This window comes from Acartia tonsa, chromosome 1 (genome assembly GCF_053477335.1).
Source record: "Acartia tonsa isolate MP-2025a chromosome 1, ASM5347733v1, whole genome shotgun sequence".
In the NCBI taxonomy this organism is placed as follows: Eukaryota; Metazoa; Arthropoda; class Copepoda; order Calanoida; family Acartiidae; genus Acartia; species Acartia tonsa.
In genome coordinates this window covers 28,395,762-28,411,943 of record NC_137260.1, presented here as the reverse complement: position 1 = coordinate 28,411,943, position 16,182 = coordinate 28,395,762, and the positions used below count along the sequence as shown (strand labels likewise).

Below are 16,182 nucleotides of genomic sequence, written 5' to 3'. Positions count from 1 at the left end.
GTTTTCAGGGGGGTAATCTAATGTAATACTACTTAGCACAAAATGTTATTCCCTTTATTCCTGGCGTTGGAGGAAACTATACTGGAGACTATTTAATAAACTATTATTAGAATACCTATTTCTATATCCATGATAGAGGAAAAGCTATACTAGAGACTATTTAATAAATAATTATTAGAATACCTATTCCTATATTCATGATAGATGAAAAGCTATACTGGAGACTATTTAATAAATAATTATTAGAAAAACTATTGCTATATCTATGATAGATGAAAAGCTATACTAGAGACTATTTAATATATAATTATTAGAATACCTATTCCTATATCCATGATAGAGGGAAAGCTATACTAGAGACTATTTAATAAATAATTATTAGAAAAACTATTGCTATATCTATGATAGATGAAAAGCTATACTAGAGACTATTTAATATATAATTATTAGAATACCTATTCCTATATCCATGATAGAGGGAAAGCTATACTAGAGACTATTTAATAAATAATTATTAGAAAAACTATTGCTATATCTATGATAGATGAAAAGCTATTCTAGAGACTATTCAAATAGATTATTATTAGAATACCTATTCCTATATCCATGAGAGAGGAAAAGCTATTCTAGAGACTATTTAATAAATAATCATTAGAAAACCTATTCCTATATCCATGATAGAGGAAAAGCTATACTGAAGACTATTCAATAGATTATTATTAAAATACCTATCCCTGTATTCATGATAGAGGGAAAGCTATACTAGAGACTATTTAGTAAATAATTATTAGAATACCTATTCCTATATCCATGATAGAGGAAAAGCTATACTGAAGACTATTCAATAGATTATTATTAAAATACTTATCCCTGTATTCATGATAGAGGGAAACCTATACTAGAGACTATTTAATAGATAATCATTAGAATACCTATTCCTGTATTCATGATAGAGGGAAAGCTATACTAGAGACTATTTAGTAAATAATTATTAGAATACCTATTCCTATATCCATGATAGAGGAAAAGCTATTCTAGAGACCATTCAATAGATAATCATTAGAATACCTATTCCTATATTCATGACAGAGGGAAAGCTATACTGGCGACTGATTAATGATTGATGACTAATGATGATTATATGCCTTATTATAATCTACCTCCTCACAACACCCACCCCCCCCCCCTCTCCACCCACTCAAACATTATCATATTCTCCCATTCCACCTTTCTCTCACTTCCTTTTTCAAAGAGAGAATGGCTTTTCTACATAAAGCATCCGTCTGTAGGCCCGTATGCATCTGAATCCTAACTTCAGAGATTCAGGTCTACATGCTTACACATATTGTTAAATTGTTGTGCTTCGCTTTTTTTATTCTTATAATTTTCGTAAACATTTCTCAATATTTATAGAATCATCTTATGATGATTTCTTTCTTATAAATATACCTGTTTAAAGAATACATGATAGAATTACTCATACTAAAAAATATACTTTTAGACCAAAAAAGGAAAGGAAAATTATAGCCCAGAAAACTGTGTTTACTATTTGATGTTGTTCTACTTTTAAAGAAAAGCATGTAGTGTCTAATAAAAAATAACGTCATACAAAACAAATGGCCAATGATAGGCCAGTTTACTATGTAATTGACCAAAATGGTAAAACTTATACAGGCCTATCATTGTTTATTTGTTTTGTATGGCGTCATTTTTGTTAGGCACTGTAAGCTTCTTCTTTTAGAGACAAGTAAATTTCTGAAAGATAAGACGACATTTATATAATTCAATAAATAGTATTTTTTTTAAATATTATTATTTAATAAAAAATTCATATACATTATAATATAATACAAGAAATGAAATATATTACATAAAATAATATTAAAAGTTAGAAATTCAACACAAAACAACCAAAATTTAAGAAAAGTCTTAAATTTTTAGCCAAAGAATAGACCGTGCTTGTATAACATTGAGGACCAATATATTTTACAGTCTTATGTTACCTAACTTTTTGGTTTTGTCTAAATAAATATTAATGCCGTTTGGGATATCCTATTGGACAGTAAACAATACATTTTATCTAAAAAAATCTAATATTTTTATATTTTCTTTAAAACTAGGTTTCGTGATTATCAGGAATTTTATGATTTTTAAAAGATTATCTTAATTTGTTTGTGCTGGGTTATCTATGAACATTATTGTCCTTGGTACTGTACTGTACATTAAAAATTATATGAGTATGTACAAGTAATGAAAATTAATGTGGTTACAATTATTTTCTACAGTTTTGTTTCTGTAAATCATTTCCTCCAAACAGCTCATAGCTCCCAAAATTCTCCTGAAATTTTTATAGATCTAGGGAAACTTTATAGAAAAAAAATCTTGAAATAAAAATTAAAGGGTTTGGATAACAAAAAAGTTGGATCTACTGCAGTTCACGGTAAAATATTGCTGGTAACGAATATTGCAAAAAAATTATGAATTTTAAAGGCTGCTAGCTGCCAAACGGCTGAACGTACAGATCATGCCCGCACATAGTTTTAAGCGGCATAAAAAGGCCTACAAATAATCTGGAATAGCCATTAATCAATAATGCATAATTATCTTGCAGTGCAGAGAAATGCGCGAAAAAGACCTATTTTACGCGGTTTTTCTTCAGTGAAGCCTTCCCTGTGCATCATTGGATCTTGGCTATTCCAGATTATTTGTAGGCCTCCTTATGCCGCTTAAAATAGTGTGCGGGTATGATCTGTACGTTCAGCCGTTTGGCAGCTAGCAGCCTTTAAAATTCATAAATTTTTAGCAATATTCGTTACCAGCAATATTTTACCGTGAACTGCAGTAGATCCAAAAAGTTGCCTTTTGTTATTTTTAAAGTCCACTCTTTTTAGAAATATAAATAAGCAACGTAGAATTGTAAGTTAGCATAGCTTGTTGCCGTGGTCTTCAAATCTACGCAAATAACATTTTGTTACTCTATAATATAGCATAAAGAAAAATACTTGATAATAAAACTAATGATGATTTGATTATACCTGGTTATAGCTGATTATTTCTTTCACTAAAATACAATAAAAAAATATGTATAATGTATATCTTCATATTTTTAAATAATACACGAAATGTTTTTAATAATAGTATCTTTTCATTATTTAAAGGTCAAAGGTCAAATAAATAAAGCATTCTATAAAAAAAAACATCTATAATAGCCTATACTATTTTACTGAAGATGTTTTAACTGTATCCAAATGCTTATGGATAGATGGTGCTAAAAATATAATACTTACAAATCCAGCAAACAACAGGTGGAAGATAAGAATATGCATCTAAAAAAAGATTTGAAGGTTAAAAAGTTTAAAACATACAAAGGCTAAATAATTACTCCGAAGGGTAGAAGTGTTTAGTAACCTAGGAAAATGGGGATAAATATCATCGCTTTTGGCCTACCTTTTCTATTGACGTCATAGTTGAGGGAAAGAGAAAGGGAAGGGGAAAAGAAACCCCCTAGAAAAGAGATGGGGTTCAGGGAATTTCCTGATGACGTCAATGTATAGGTAGGCCAAAAGCACTGACATCTATCCCCATTTTGCTAGGGCACTATAGACAGCTACCCCCGAAAGATGGCAGGATGTAAGTAGAGTAAGTCCGTACCTCCGTTAGCTTGCAACGGATAGCCTTTATCAATAATATAGGTATGATAGAATGTTACATCGTTTTCAAACTTGTTAGAATACTTGTTAGGTTACGCTTTAGTAACTCTAAAAATCAGGTCCATTTAAAACAAGTTAATTTGTATGTGATAGAATTATTCTATTCATCTATTTTAGAATAATGATTACTAGGACAACTTGGCACAATGATATACGAAAAGCAATTCTGTAATCAAGTCAAAAATATATGTATGTCCTTAAAAATAGTTTACTGCAATAAATCTACATGCAAAATTGTTTAAACTTATGAATTGAATTCTGCTCATTAAGTTCTGACACTCTACACATGAGTAAGTGTTCGTTTGTAATATTGTTTGATTTTATAGCTTCGCTTTTATGGACGTTGTCATTTTTTTTATTGTTACCTGGATAAAATTGATGTCCACAATCTACTCCCCAAGAAATAATTCCAATCTAAAAATAAATATACATAATATTATAACTTTAATCTTTTTACCTAAAAAAAAATAAAATGTTTCATGCAAGGTTTATATATTTGGACCACTTTCATCCTTGTGTTTAATCTTTTATTATTTAGTTATAAAAAATTAAGAAACAGTATTCCTGTAAATTATATTATGTAATCTGTGTGTAATTGTACTGGGATATAATCTTGAAAATGTATCTACCAGAAACAAGATAATAACTAGAAAAATATCTTTATTTATTTATGGGTATAGTCCCTGAAATGGCAACGCCTCACAGTAGCTTTTCACCTATTTCTGGCCTTTGTGGGGGGTTTTAACCCTGCGGAGCCAATTGCTTAACCCTGCGGGGCAATATAACCTAAAACTAAAATAACCTATCAAATGCCATTGTGAAAGTACGACAAAATGCCCATTAAGAAGCATTGTCACGAAAGGGACTAATACCTGGACGTGTCTACCAGAAAGAGAATGTCTTCATACTAGGAAACATTTTTATCTATCTTTACCTGGACGTATCTACCAGAATCCGGATGCCTACAGACCAAGGGACCACCACCATCCCCTTTACAGCTGTTGTAATCTTCTTCTATTTTCCCACAGATAAAATTTCTAAATATTACATCTAGGGTTTAAATACAGCCATAGGAATAAATTTGGTACGAGCTCCATCCATGTCCTGATATTACATAGTTATTTAAAATCATACATAAGACCTAATCAAGGCCCAAGTTTTATATAAAGCTACAATAAATGGATGAAAAATGGCTAAGACTTCTGAAATGATTTGTAGTTTTTAAAGAACGATGAGCATCGCATATATGTTTTTGTTTGTCTGTTGTTCCTAAACCTAAGTGTAAAACAACTTACTTATGTAATATGAAAAAATTAGTTAGTTTTGATTTTTTTAACTCCTCCTATCATAAAATTCATTTCCATAACAATATTTAAAAACTAAATTTTTACATTGTCTGTGCACCAGGAAAGGGCAACTTAAAAAGTTTAAAGAATTCGAGACACACTTTGTACTAATTTCAAAGCCAATAAATTATGTATACATAAATAATTGTAATGAATAATTCCTGACAAGTATCTCTGTCCACAAGTTGCACCCGCATACTTTTCATGATCTCGGATAATTCTGTCGCATATAACCTAAAAAAAGTAAGGACCATTACGTTTAAAGGACGCCTGCAAGAAATACCACGCTTTAGCTGCTGAAAGACTGCCACAAGTAGACCCAATACCCCAAATTTAAAGCTCTCAGCTTCAATAACAAAAAAAGTTCTAGTCATTTCAAAATAGCATTTTATGTACAATGAAATTTTTGAAAGATTTCCATTGCTCATAAAAGAAAAAACAATATTAAATTACGTCGCCTAGACACAAAATTATAACCTTATCTTTGTCAGAAACTTAGATTGCCGGTAACTGATTACATTTTTACAATAAAAACACCACATTTCATAGTCAAAATCTATGAAAAAAATTCGATTCAAATTGCATTTTTAAACAAAAATCATAGCGGAAACAATGGGGTAAACTAATACAAGCTCAGCTGTGATTGGTTGTTAAGCTGATTCAGCCTTCTGATTGGCTACAGTACACTCGGTACAATGCAAGTTAAACTTAATTTTTTTTAATGATTTTGACTATAAAAATGGGTATTTTTATTGTAAAAATATAATTAGTTACTGGAAACCTAAATTTATGACAAAAATAAGCTTATAATTTTGTTTCTAGGCCACGTAGTTTAATTTCAAAGTTTTCAACATGAGCATTGCAATTCTTTCAAAATTTTCATTGTATATAAAATGTCATTTTAAAATGCCTAGAACTTTTTTGTTATAGAAGCTAAAGGCTTCAAATTTGGGGTATTTGGTCTACTTGTGGCAGTCTTTCAGCAGTTAAAGCGTGGTATTTCTTGCAGGCTTCTTGAAGCGCGGCTGCCAAGCTCTGGCCTGGAGATCTTTAAATGATTAGCTAAAGATAAGAGCATAAACATAATGAGAAACAGAGAGAGAGAGAGAGAGAGAGAGAGAGAGAGAGAGAGAGAGAGAGAGAGAGAGAGAGAGAGAGAGGAGACAGAGGGATAGAAAAAAAGGAGATAAATGTTTCAGATAGAGGCAGTACAGATTTGAATGAGTTATTTAAGCATAAAAATGTTACCTCCGGGGAAAAAATGACTACCTCCGGGAAATAAATGACTACCTCAGGGAAATTAATGAATATTTACATCCTCTATTTAAGGGGTCGTTTATATGAGAATGAAATTTTGAAACTGATACAAATACCTTTTATTTTGAAACATTCAATAAATGTAAAACAAAAACATTTAATAAATAGATTTTAAAAATGCTACAAAAAACACAACTTACTCTTTTACACCCCATCCCATAGCGTAACAATCTGTATAAAAAGATAAATCCTAAAAAAAACATAAATTATATTGTATCTATTTAATATTGATTGATTGCTGTGATCTACTTTTAAAAGAAGCAAAACTTAAAACAAATATATCTGATCATGTAATATAGGGAAGGTTTATAACTGTTTTAACTCATAAGAGAAATCGCCTCTAGAAAAACTTCATCCTATTTCAAAAAATTAAATAAATTAAAAATTTGGGTAGGCGGCTGATTCGCCCCAAAAAGTAATGGGAAGTCAACCTCCTATATAGAATCGTTCTTAAAGCTTTAAATATATTATCAAAAATTTTCTTGGCAAATTTACTCTATGGCAAAATTAAACCCAGGAAACAAAATTTGTGGTGGGAGCTTTTTTCCCCGGATGCTTTGTCCCATGGTGCGTTGGGGGATCCCCTATCCCCCCTTAATTTTTTTGTTTACAAAAATAAGAAATAAAAATGTTATATAGGGGAGGATTTTTTTGAGGGGGGGAAGGTGGGTTGATCAGAGATCTTAAGCTAAAAAAAGACAGACATCGTTCTACTTTGTATTATAGTATTATATTGTGTAAAACTGTACCTGATTTTCACTTGGCAAACAAACTGGTAATATACTGTTGGTGTATAAAAACTAAAACAAAGCATCCAAAATTTAATACAAAATAAATGTTAGGTCATGTTTATTACAGTTAAATATGGAATACAATAATCACCTTAGTCTTGGTAAGGATAATGGAATAATCATTGTGTCTGTTGTTTCTGTCAAATTCTGGATGCTCTATCAATTTTTCTATCTCTACTTCTTGATAATCACTAAAAACACAATCAACATTGCAATAGTGAACAATCAGGACACACACAGAATTTCATGCTTGGTTTGAAATCAATATGCTGATTCTAACATCTCTAAATTTATGATTAAAGGTATCCGTTAGTTGCCAACATACTCTTTAACCCCTGTCAACCGCTGAAGCATCTTTCTCTCCATAGGAATATAAAAGGAATAAATTTTAAGTGGCTGCTATAAGAGAAAGAAGATTTACCTAACCAGTAAGCATTATAAACTATAATATCATTACTGGAAAATGTGATTTAATTGTATGCTACATGAAAAATGAATTTGATATATCTTGTGAATATTCTGCAAACTAATGAGCATCTATTATGCATCTGACTTTGTAAGTCCTATTGTACGATTCTATTTTATAGTTTTCATATTTTCTTCAAATTATAATACATTATAGTTACCTCTCCTCAGGGTTTTCTTCTCGTCTCCAAGTTCCACATCTAATTCTGTAGCTGCCAAGATTATCAGCTGCATCCTCGCTAACACTGTATCTGCTACCACCTGTTTATAAAGAAGGTCATTTCTTTCGCGCATTTTCCATAAAGATATGTGTTAGCGTTTACTCAAATGCGCTCATTAAGTCAAACTATTTTTAATTTTGACCAAAATTATATGTATGAAATGTTCATAATTAAGAACAGTTTGACTTTAAAAGCGTATTTGACTAAACCCTAACACTTAACTTTACGAAAAATACGCAAAAAATGACTTTTATTAGTCAGAGATATAGTATATAACTAGGTATCCGCAACCGCAGTCGAAATATGATGCCTGTTTAAACAGGCCATAGCAACTACAGCAGCAATTTATATATTTTATGGATCATCTGCAGCTGCAAAAAAAGTACCTTGTATAGATAGGACCTCCCGTTGTTAGAGCCTTCGAAGGGTCGAAAAATAGGTTCAAGTGAAAGGACCTAAGTAATTTTAAAAAGTTAAACTATCCATTCAATTGCACCCAACTGTAAAAGCATTTAGTAAGCTTTTATTAATTTAAATAAAGATATTTCTGTAGTTGGACTAAGTAAGTCAATTTTGTTGCTTGACTGACTCTATCTTCGTGCCTCCTGGTTCATTTATACCTGATATTAACACATTTGGACCCACAAGTGAAGCAGGATGCCTATCAAAACAATTTTAATGAAAAATTCTTAGAAATAAAAATATCTGTTGGTCGGTCATTCTGTAACACTATACCGAAAATGCAGGTTTATATTGAAGAGAGAATGATAGTAAAAGAATTTTAAAACTAGTAAGTGCCCACTCACCCATTTTAATAGTATACATTTTAATTAACCAATGGTAAAATGTCTACTGGCCTATCATTGGTAATTTGTAATGTATGACGTCATTTTTATTAGGCACTATAAGATGCTTTATTTACTTCTTGATGATGTATAAGAAAACTTATTGACCTATTTTTTAAAGCATTAAAAGGTAACTGGTAAGTGACTTCAATTTATTATTTAAAATATTTATGAGTTTCACTCTTAATTTAATCAACGAGACTCGACAAAGTGGCTGAAAAAATTAACCGTGTGACGTCAATAGATCCATCTTTTTTTAAGGGGTTACCATTCCCACTTCTCCTATTATCTCTTCCATTTTATGACGTCAAACGGCTTATTTTTTTAGCCATTTTTCGAGTCTCTTAATCATCCTGAGTTTATTTTACTTTTACATTATAACATGGTCAGTAAAATTGTTTTTCCTGTATTGAGATGTTCCATTTGGATAGTATTCTTTAGAAAATATTAATTTATTATTATTATTATTCAAACAATGTTGTTCAAAAGTGCTTACAGGTAATTTAGGTAAGATACGGAGAGATATTATTAATCATTAGATATTGAAACGTATTTCTAACAATATGTTACTTATTTTGAAAGCTCTTTATAGTGCCTATAAAAAAGGGGGATAAATATTAAAAATTTTTCTGAAGTATCTTAAAAGACGTCATTTACTACGGCCGAAAGTTTTTCCCTTTTTTTATAGACACTATAAAAAAGAGCTTCCTTATTTTTATCTAACTCTAATTCATGTGTCATATTTTACTCCTCTCTAGGAAATTAAGATTTTTAAAACTGCATATATATTTTTTTTTTTTAATGGAATAGAGAATAAAAGTTAGCTTTAATTTAAAATTAATTGTCATCATCACATCTCCTAGATTTAATCCTGTTTTGTGTTATCGCACATTAGTATTAAGTCTAAACAACATAAATTAAAAACTCATTACTAAACAAAGACCAAATTGTGTCAAAAATGATCCATGTGACTTCATTAAAATGAGAGAGATGAGAGAGGAAGTGGGAAAGAAAACCTCTAAAAAAAGATGGATCATCCCTCATTTTTATGACGTCACATGGATTATTTTTGATACAATTTGGTCTTTGTCTCAATACTACAACCACAAAATATATCTAAGTTTTAATTTAATTGTGTCAAATGTGTCTTTTACTTATTTGTATAAAATTAATATTTTGCTCTCCTACAACCATGCAGACATGTGGCCACTCTCCCTTCTCTGCTAAGCCACTATCTTCCCCACCTTTGATGGAGTCATATCCTTGGTTTCGTTGGCCACATTTGTCGAGACTATCATAAATAAAAAGAGATTAGTTATAAAAACTATAATAAAAAAACTGTATTCTAAATTTAGTTTTGCAAAAATTACAATGAATATCATAGAGCTGGTATAGAGCAATACTAAGTACAATTAGTAAAGATTTTAAGTCATATTATACATTCTATTTAACATTAAGCATGGAAAATTTAATTTGCAATCTTTTTAATAAATAACTCTCATATCCTATTATATTAAGTAATAAGCTATTTTTCTCTGTAACGAAGGATCTCACTAACCGCTGAACCGATTTAGCTCTCATTTTATTATCTTATTTCAAGATTTATGTCTTGGGTTGGTTTTAGGCCATATTTTGCCATTTCCTAGCTCTTGAAATACAGAGCCCCTAGATGGTAGGGGTGCAGCCGCTAGTATCTATATATTGGGGTATATCAATATGAAGTACGTTCAAACGGTCAAAGTAATATATAGAATATGATTGTTATTATGAAAATAAGCACGTACCTAATGTCTATATAATACAGCCAAATCAAATCCAATCTTAAGATGATTTAAGTTTTATTTATTTACATAAGAACATGTAAAATCAATTGAATTGTAGGAACGACCAAGTGTGTGTTATTTCTAAAAATAAGCTTGGACGTCCTTAGTCGGTAGTTAGCAAAATTTTTGATGTAAAACGTATTGTAAAGCGATTAATAGAAATGTAAAAGCGAAGTCTATATTTGCAAAGCCACTAGTTAGTAATTATATTTCCTTTTCTAAAAATAACTTAAACATCCTAAAATTGAATTTTCCTATCAAGCAACATTTTTGGTTCTTATTTTCACATTCTGCTTTTCTACCAGCAGCAATTTCACTAGAAAATATGTATGTATATTATATTTCAACTCAGGTTCAAGCCGCTATATCGGATTGGTAGCCTGTGGGGATTTGAGAGGCTATTATAGAAATCACAGGCCCCTAAAAAGTATATTGGAACAGATAAGATAACTGAAAATGTAATTAGTAAAAAAAATTCATTATAATGTAATTATATATCTAAATAGTGTTAGGTCAGAATTTTTGTAATTATTATGAAGCAGCTTATAGTGCCCATTAAAATAACGTCATGCAAAACAAATGACCAATGATAGGCCAGAATACACTCTATTGACCAATGGTAAAATGTATACTGGCCTATCTTTGGTCATTTGTATTGTATGACGTATTTTTTTATAGTCGATATAAGCTGCTCCAAGGAAGGACTTTCTACTGCATGATTTTCATACCTTCTTTTCTGCGCAGAAATATCTGCTTCCAGGACACTTATCAAGTAACTTTGGTCACAATTCTTCAAACATCTGAATCCAATATCACCAAAATCAGAACAAAATCTAAAAAAGAAGAAAAATGTCGTATAAAATTTACCATTTTGGCGGTGTCTTGACTAGCACAAATATAAAGGGAGGCCCATATTTTAAAACAAAAAAAATAAGGAACAGGGTAGTTTTTCGTTTGTTTGTGCATTACAGGTTATGTTAGGCTTTATTGGGTACAGGGTTAGGGCACTAAGTTTTTAGTGAAAGCAACAATATTTCAGTTTTTAAAAATGTATGTAGACAATGGTTTAGGTGCAAATTAACTGAATGTAAAAAACCTTCGGTTTCCTTTGTTGTTTTGTTGCAGGGCACAACTTTGAATTAACCATGCTATTACAAATAACTGACATTTTAACATTTTTATCTGAAATATTTGGTTATTTACTAAGTATATTTGCGATAACTTTTATTTAATAGATTCTTCCAATTTTTAACATTTACAAAACAGCCTGCATTATTGCTTCAAGATCCATGTCAGATCTATATAGGAAATAAATGTCTATATATGAGCTCAAGTCTTCCAAGGGATAAATGTTTAAAACTCATAGTGCTCCAATAATCCATAATAAACTCTCATTGCCCAGAACGATAAGACTTAATATTTTACTTTATTAAGAATAAATTCATCTTTTTTATTTCATGTTGCTATTTACATAATGTTGAAGTATTTAATTACTATTCTTAAAACAGAAAATATAAATTCATGATATAGTAAATTTAAGAAAACTTAGTTTTAAAATAAATTGATTCTAGCGCCACTTTTAATGTGTTCAGATTTACAAACAAAAATCAAAAACATTTTAACCCTTTCGTGACGAATATATAAAAAAATATATAATGGAAAATAAATTCCATAATTCAAATTGCATTTTTGAAAGAATGAAAAAAGCATTATTATAAATACGTATCTGAAGATCAAATAAAGAAATCAAAAAAAAAATATAAGAAAAAGCAAGTGTGAGAGAGAGGTTTAAAAAAAAGAAAACGCTAAGGTAGAATGTTATTACGTTCATAGTATCAAAGGCTTTTATTATAATATAAATAACTAAAATCAGCCGGAGAGAAATTCTAAAAAGTAGTTGAACTTGAAGTAATCTTTATGTGCAAGTTAATATATTTATATTTATTTTCTAATATTTCCCCTGTGAATATACAGTGAACCCCCCGCCCCCCCCCCAAAAAAAAAAAAAAAAATAAGGGCATAGGAATTGTCAGGGAAATTTTAACAAAATCCATATTTCTAATTCTGAATAAAAAAAATGCATACCTAGCGGATGCATACCTAGCATCCAGGGGCTCTGTAATTAAAGGGGCAGAAACAGGATAAAAAAAATAGCTTAAAACCATCTAAAAATGAAATAGCCTAATGCCCTCATGGGACCTATTTGAAGCTTACCTAAAATTGAGAACCCAATCGCTTTAGTAGTTATTGAGATTTTAACCTTCAGACAAAACAAACTTTATATATCATTAGCGTTTGCCCCTTTGAGATAAAATCAACCTTATTCGACGTTCACTCAAAGCCCAAAAATAATGGACTTAAAAGTGTATTAAACTGTATATAAGACATTTGCGAATATATTGATACCATTAATTTGCCTCTTAGATAGAAAAAAGTATGTTTTTTTAATATTTTTCTCTTGCTTCAAATCAAATTTCAAATTTGAGTCACCAAAAATGCTAAACTAATTTTTACTCTAGAAGAATCAATTTTTGGAGTTAGAAAGTGCTTAATACCTCATTTTAATCGCCTGGCATTGCTTTATAATATACAGGTAATGACTTGGTTGTTTATAGAACAGCTGACTAAAATATCAAGGTTTTGTGATAAACCTACTTTTGTTGTTGCTCCATAAATGATATTTTTTTTCCCAATTTTTTTGGCTGTAAAGAAGCTTTATATATTCATATAACATCCACCTAAATTTGACTTTTGATATTTTATTTATAACATCACCAGAGGGAATTGAATTTTGGAAAAAAAATATCAATTTATATTTTACACTGCTATGCATTGTTCTTGTTCTTGTTTCTAAAAAAAATTTATATTATAAAAAAGAGAATTATTTAACGCTTCTATAGGTATGTTTATCATTTTTCTAGGCTAAATATAACTATAATTACACCATTTTAAAGAAAGACATCTTAACATATTAACACAATTATTGAATTGGTCTGTATTATTAGGCTGGCAACCCTTAAAACAGCTGCATTTCATTATCCTATTATATATAGTAATTATTATATGTATAAACACACTTAATTTTTATTGATGGAATACATATGTTTCTCTATAAAAATAGATCATCAGTTCCAATTAAGATGTATAAAATAAGAGTTAAAAAATATATATATCTATGTCAATGCATTTTGAATCCTTTTAAAAGACTAAATAAGAAAGAAGTGTTAGAAAATTGTGCCCCCTGCGGGGTTTTTTACCGCTTATATCCTCTTAGGGTTGGGGGGGAATTAGCATCTTTATATAAAAAGGGGGAGGTGTTTGAAGAGAATCTTTAAAGAGAAAAAAATAGGTCATATTTTATCATTTGCAGTTTTACAAATTAATACATATTATATAAAGCTTTTTTGTCTGTAGAAGATTTTGGTAAAGTATAAGGCTATTTTACTAATTTCCTTACTCCTTTAATTACAGAGCTCCTAGATGCTTGGAGCGCAGCTGCTAGTAAATAAACAAAGTAAAACGATTCCTGAATAATTGATTTACAATTTTAAAAAGCAAAACATTTTTACAATTAGGATGTGTATATCCACGCCATGGTTAGCTCTTTTTGTTAATTCAGGCGTGTTAGAATTAATCCTAAATGTTGGAAGATGATTTTTGTAGCAGTAAGGTACTTAGCAACTTTATAATCATTACTTTATGTAAAGGGATGTCCCGGTGGGGGGGGGGGGGGTTAGGGGGTTAAGGGTTATTAATTAATTTGGGGCAACCCCATAATTTTTAATCTTCCCCTTCCCCCCCCAAAAAAAAAATATAAAAAGCTTTGACGTCCTTGCCTCTATTATATAAAGATTACCCTACAAAATGAACATGGGGATGCCCAAATTTAGATATTTCAATTCCCCCCCCCCTTCTTCCCAAATCAAAAAGCTTGGACGTTCTTGATTAAGTAAGCTCATTTAAAACATACTGAAATCAATTTGTGTACAACAATTATCCTATTTAGTTTTTTAGAAGTGAAACTACTCTATAATTCAAAATATTTGGCTGTCCATTGTCTGTCCATTCATCTGTATGTATGTTCATTAGTATGTCTGTCTGTCTGAGACAGAAAGGGGAAAACGATATTTTCTCGGCTTCTTTAAAAGACAGAAGGCTGAAATTTTCATGGATTGAATATTCTCTCTCTCTCTATCAATACTCCATATTTTTTATCAAGTTTCATTAGGATTTGCCAAAAACCTGGGGTGGGCTATATCAATTCCTACATTTCAAGTTTTCATGATTTTCTCTACTCCTATTCAAGTTAGATGGTTGAAATTCAGGGATTGAATACTTTGATATTTTGCATAATTTAATCAAGTTTTATTGAGATTTACTTATTGGGGTTCTACCTCAAACATAGGAGTCCCAAATGTCGGAGTGGACAAATGCAGGAGTCCCAAACATCGGAGTGGACAAACGTAAGAATGGGACAAACGTCAGAGTGGACAAACATCAAGGTGGACAAACGTTGGAGTGGAAAACATTGGAGTGGACATTGCTTAAATAAAACCTAGGAGTGTCTACTATTTTAATAATATTACAATTTTGAAATTTTGTATACCCTTGTCTACAAAATAATGACTATGGCTGCAGCGCTCAGCCCCCTAGCCTATATCCTAACCTAACCTAACTAAGAAAAGTAACGGGACGAAGGTAGGGGGGGCTGTGTTTGTATAAAAAAAATTCAAAATTGAAAAAAAAGTTTGGGACTCCTGTGTTTGTCCACTCCGATATTTGTCCCAAAAATCCTGCGTTTGTCCACTCCAACGTTTGTCCCACTCCTGCGTTTGTTCCACTCTGACGTTTGGGACTCAAGCATTTGTCCCTCCAATGTTTTTCCACTCCTACATTTGGTTGGGGTGCTAGTTTGATTCCTAGATTTGTAAGTTTTAAGGATTTTCTTTACTCCTATTAAAAAAAAATTAAAAGGCTGGTTTTATACCCCCCATAATATATTACGGGGGGTGATTACCCCCATCCCTAAAAAAAATTACCCTTTTACAAGCACCTCCCCCTGGATACTCCTGCACTCCCCCTTGAAGTGACTAGGCCAACTTTATGGTCTCTGGTTTCAGGAAGCCCATTCAATTATGAGAAGTTCACATTATAAGAGCACTCTTATAGCATCCTCTCTATTAGCATTACATGTGTAATGCATTATAGACAGACAGATAGATATTGTGAGGGATCCTAAACTTTATAACACCTTGTTTTGCATGGTAAAAATTGTTCCAATAGTTCTTGATATTGATATTTTATTTAAAAATTATAATAACTTGAATATAATGATGTTTAAAAAATGCTGAAATTATAGTTATATTTAGACTAGAAAAATGATTAACATACCTATAGAAGCATTAAATAATTCTCTTTTTAATTATAAAAATATTTTTTAGAAACAAGAACGAGAACAATGCATGGCAGTGTAAAATATAAATTGATATTTTTTTCAAAATTCCAAAACTATCCAGGGTCCTATAAGAAGCATCCATAAAACACAGAACTCAATAGGTACTGTAATGGTCGAAATCTTAAGCTGAAGACAAAAAAGATTACTACTTTATATAAAAGGATAATGAAATGCAGCTGTTTTAAGAGTTGCCAGCTTAATAATACAGA

General features: G+C 30.7%; 1 protein-coding gene and 1 long non-coding RNA gene across 2 annotated transcripts; both read right to left on the bottom strand.

Annotated features, from left to right (window-relative positions):
* Window positions 1–1,796: 1,796 nt before the first annotated feature.
* Window positions 1,797–10,621, bottom strand: LOC145316656 (phenoloxidase-activating factor 2-like). The gene is made up of 15 exons (XM_080157326.1): window positions 10,480–10,621; window positions 9,882–9,986; window positions 9,102–9,132; window positions 8,471–8,513; window positions 7,791–7,890; window positions 7,256–7,355; window positions 7,123–7,173; window positions 6,514–6,563; window positions 5,220–5,290; window positions 5,006–5,054; window positions 4,645–4,747; window positions 4,076–4,124; window positions 3,288–3,326; window positions 3,036–3,061; window positions 1,797–2,338 (listed from the first exon to the last, which is right to left on the bottom strand). The coding sequence occupies exons 2-15, from the start codon at window positions 9,887–9,889 to the stop codon at window positions 2,273–2,275; spliced, it is 786 nt and encodes a 261-aa protein (XP_080013452.1). The 5' UTR covers window positions 9,890–9,986; window positions 10,480–10,621; the 3' UTR covers window positions 1,797–2,272.
* A 164-nt stretch (window positions 10,622–10,785) lies between these two features.
* LOC145316667 (uncharacterized) lies at window positions 10,786–11,711 on the bottom strand. Its single transcript, XR_013878643.1, has 3 exons — window positions 11,615–11,711; window positions 11,247–11,351; window positions 10,786–10,834 (listed from the first exon to the last, which is right to left on the bottom strand). It is a non-coding gene; the product is annotated as an uncharacterized LOC145316667 (long non-coding RNA).
* Window positions 11,712–16,182: the final 4,471 nt, after the last annotated feature.

Coding starts and splice junctions, on each gene's coding strand:
- LOC145316656 (XM_080157326.1), bottom strand. Junction 7,174..7,255: donor TTATCCTTACCAAGACTAAG/GTGATTATTGTA, acceptor GCTTTGTTTTAG/TTTTTATACACCAACAGTAT. Junction 5,055..5,219: donor TGTGGACAGAGATACTTGTC/AGGAATTATTCA, acceptor GAATTTTATGAT/AGGAGGAGTTAAAAAAATCA.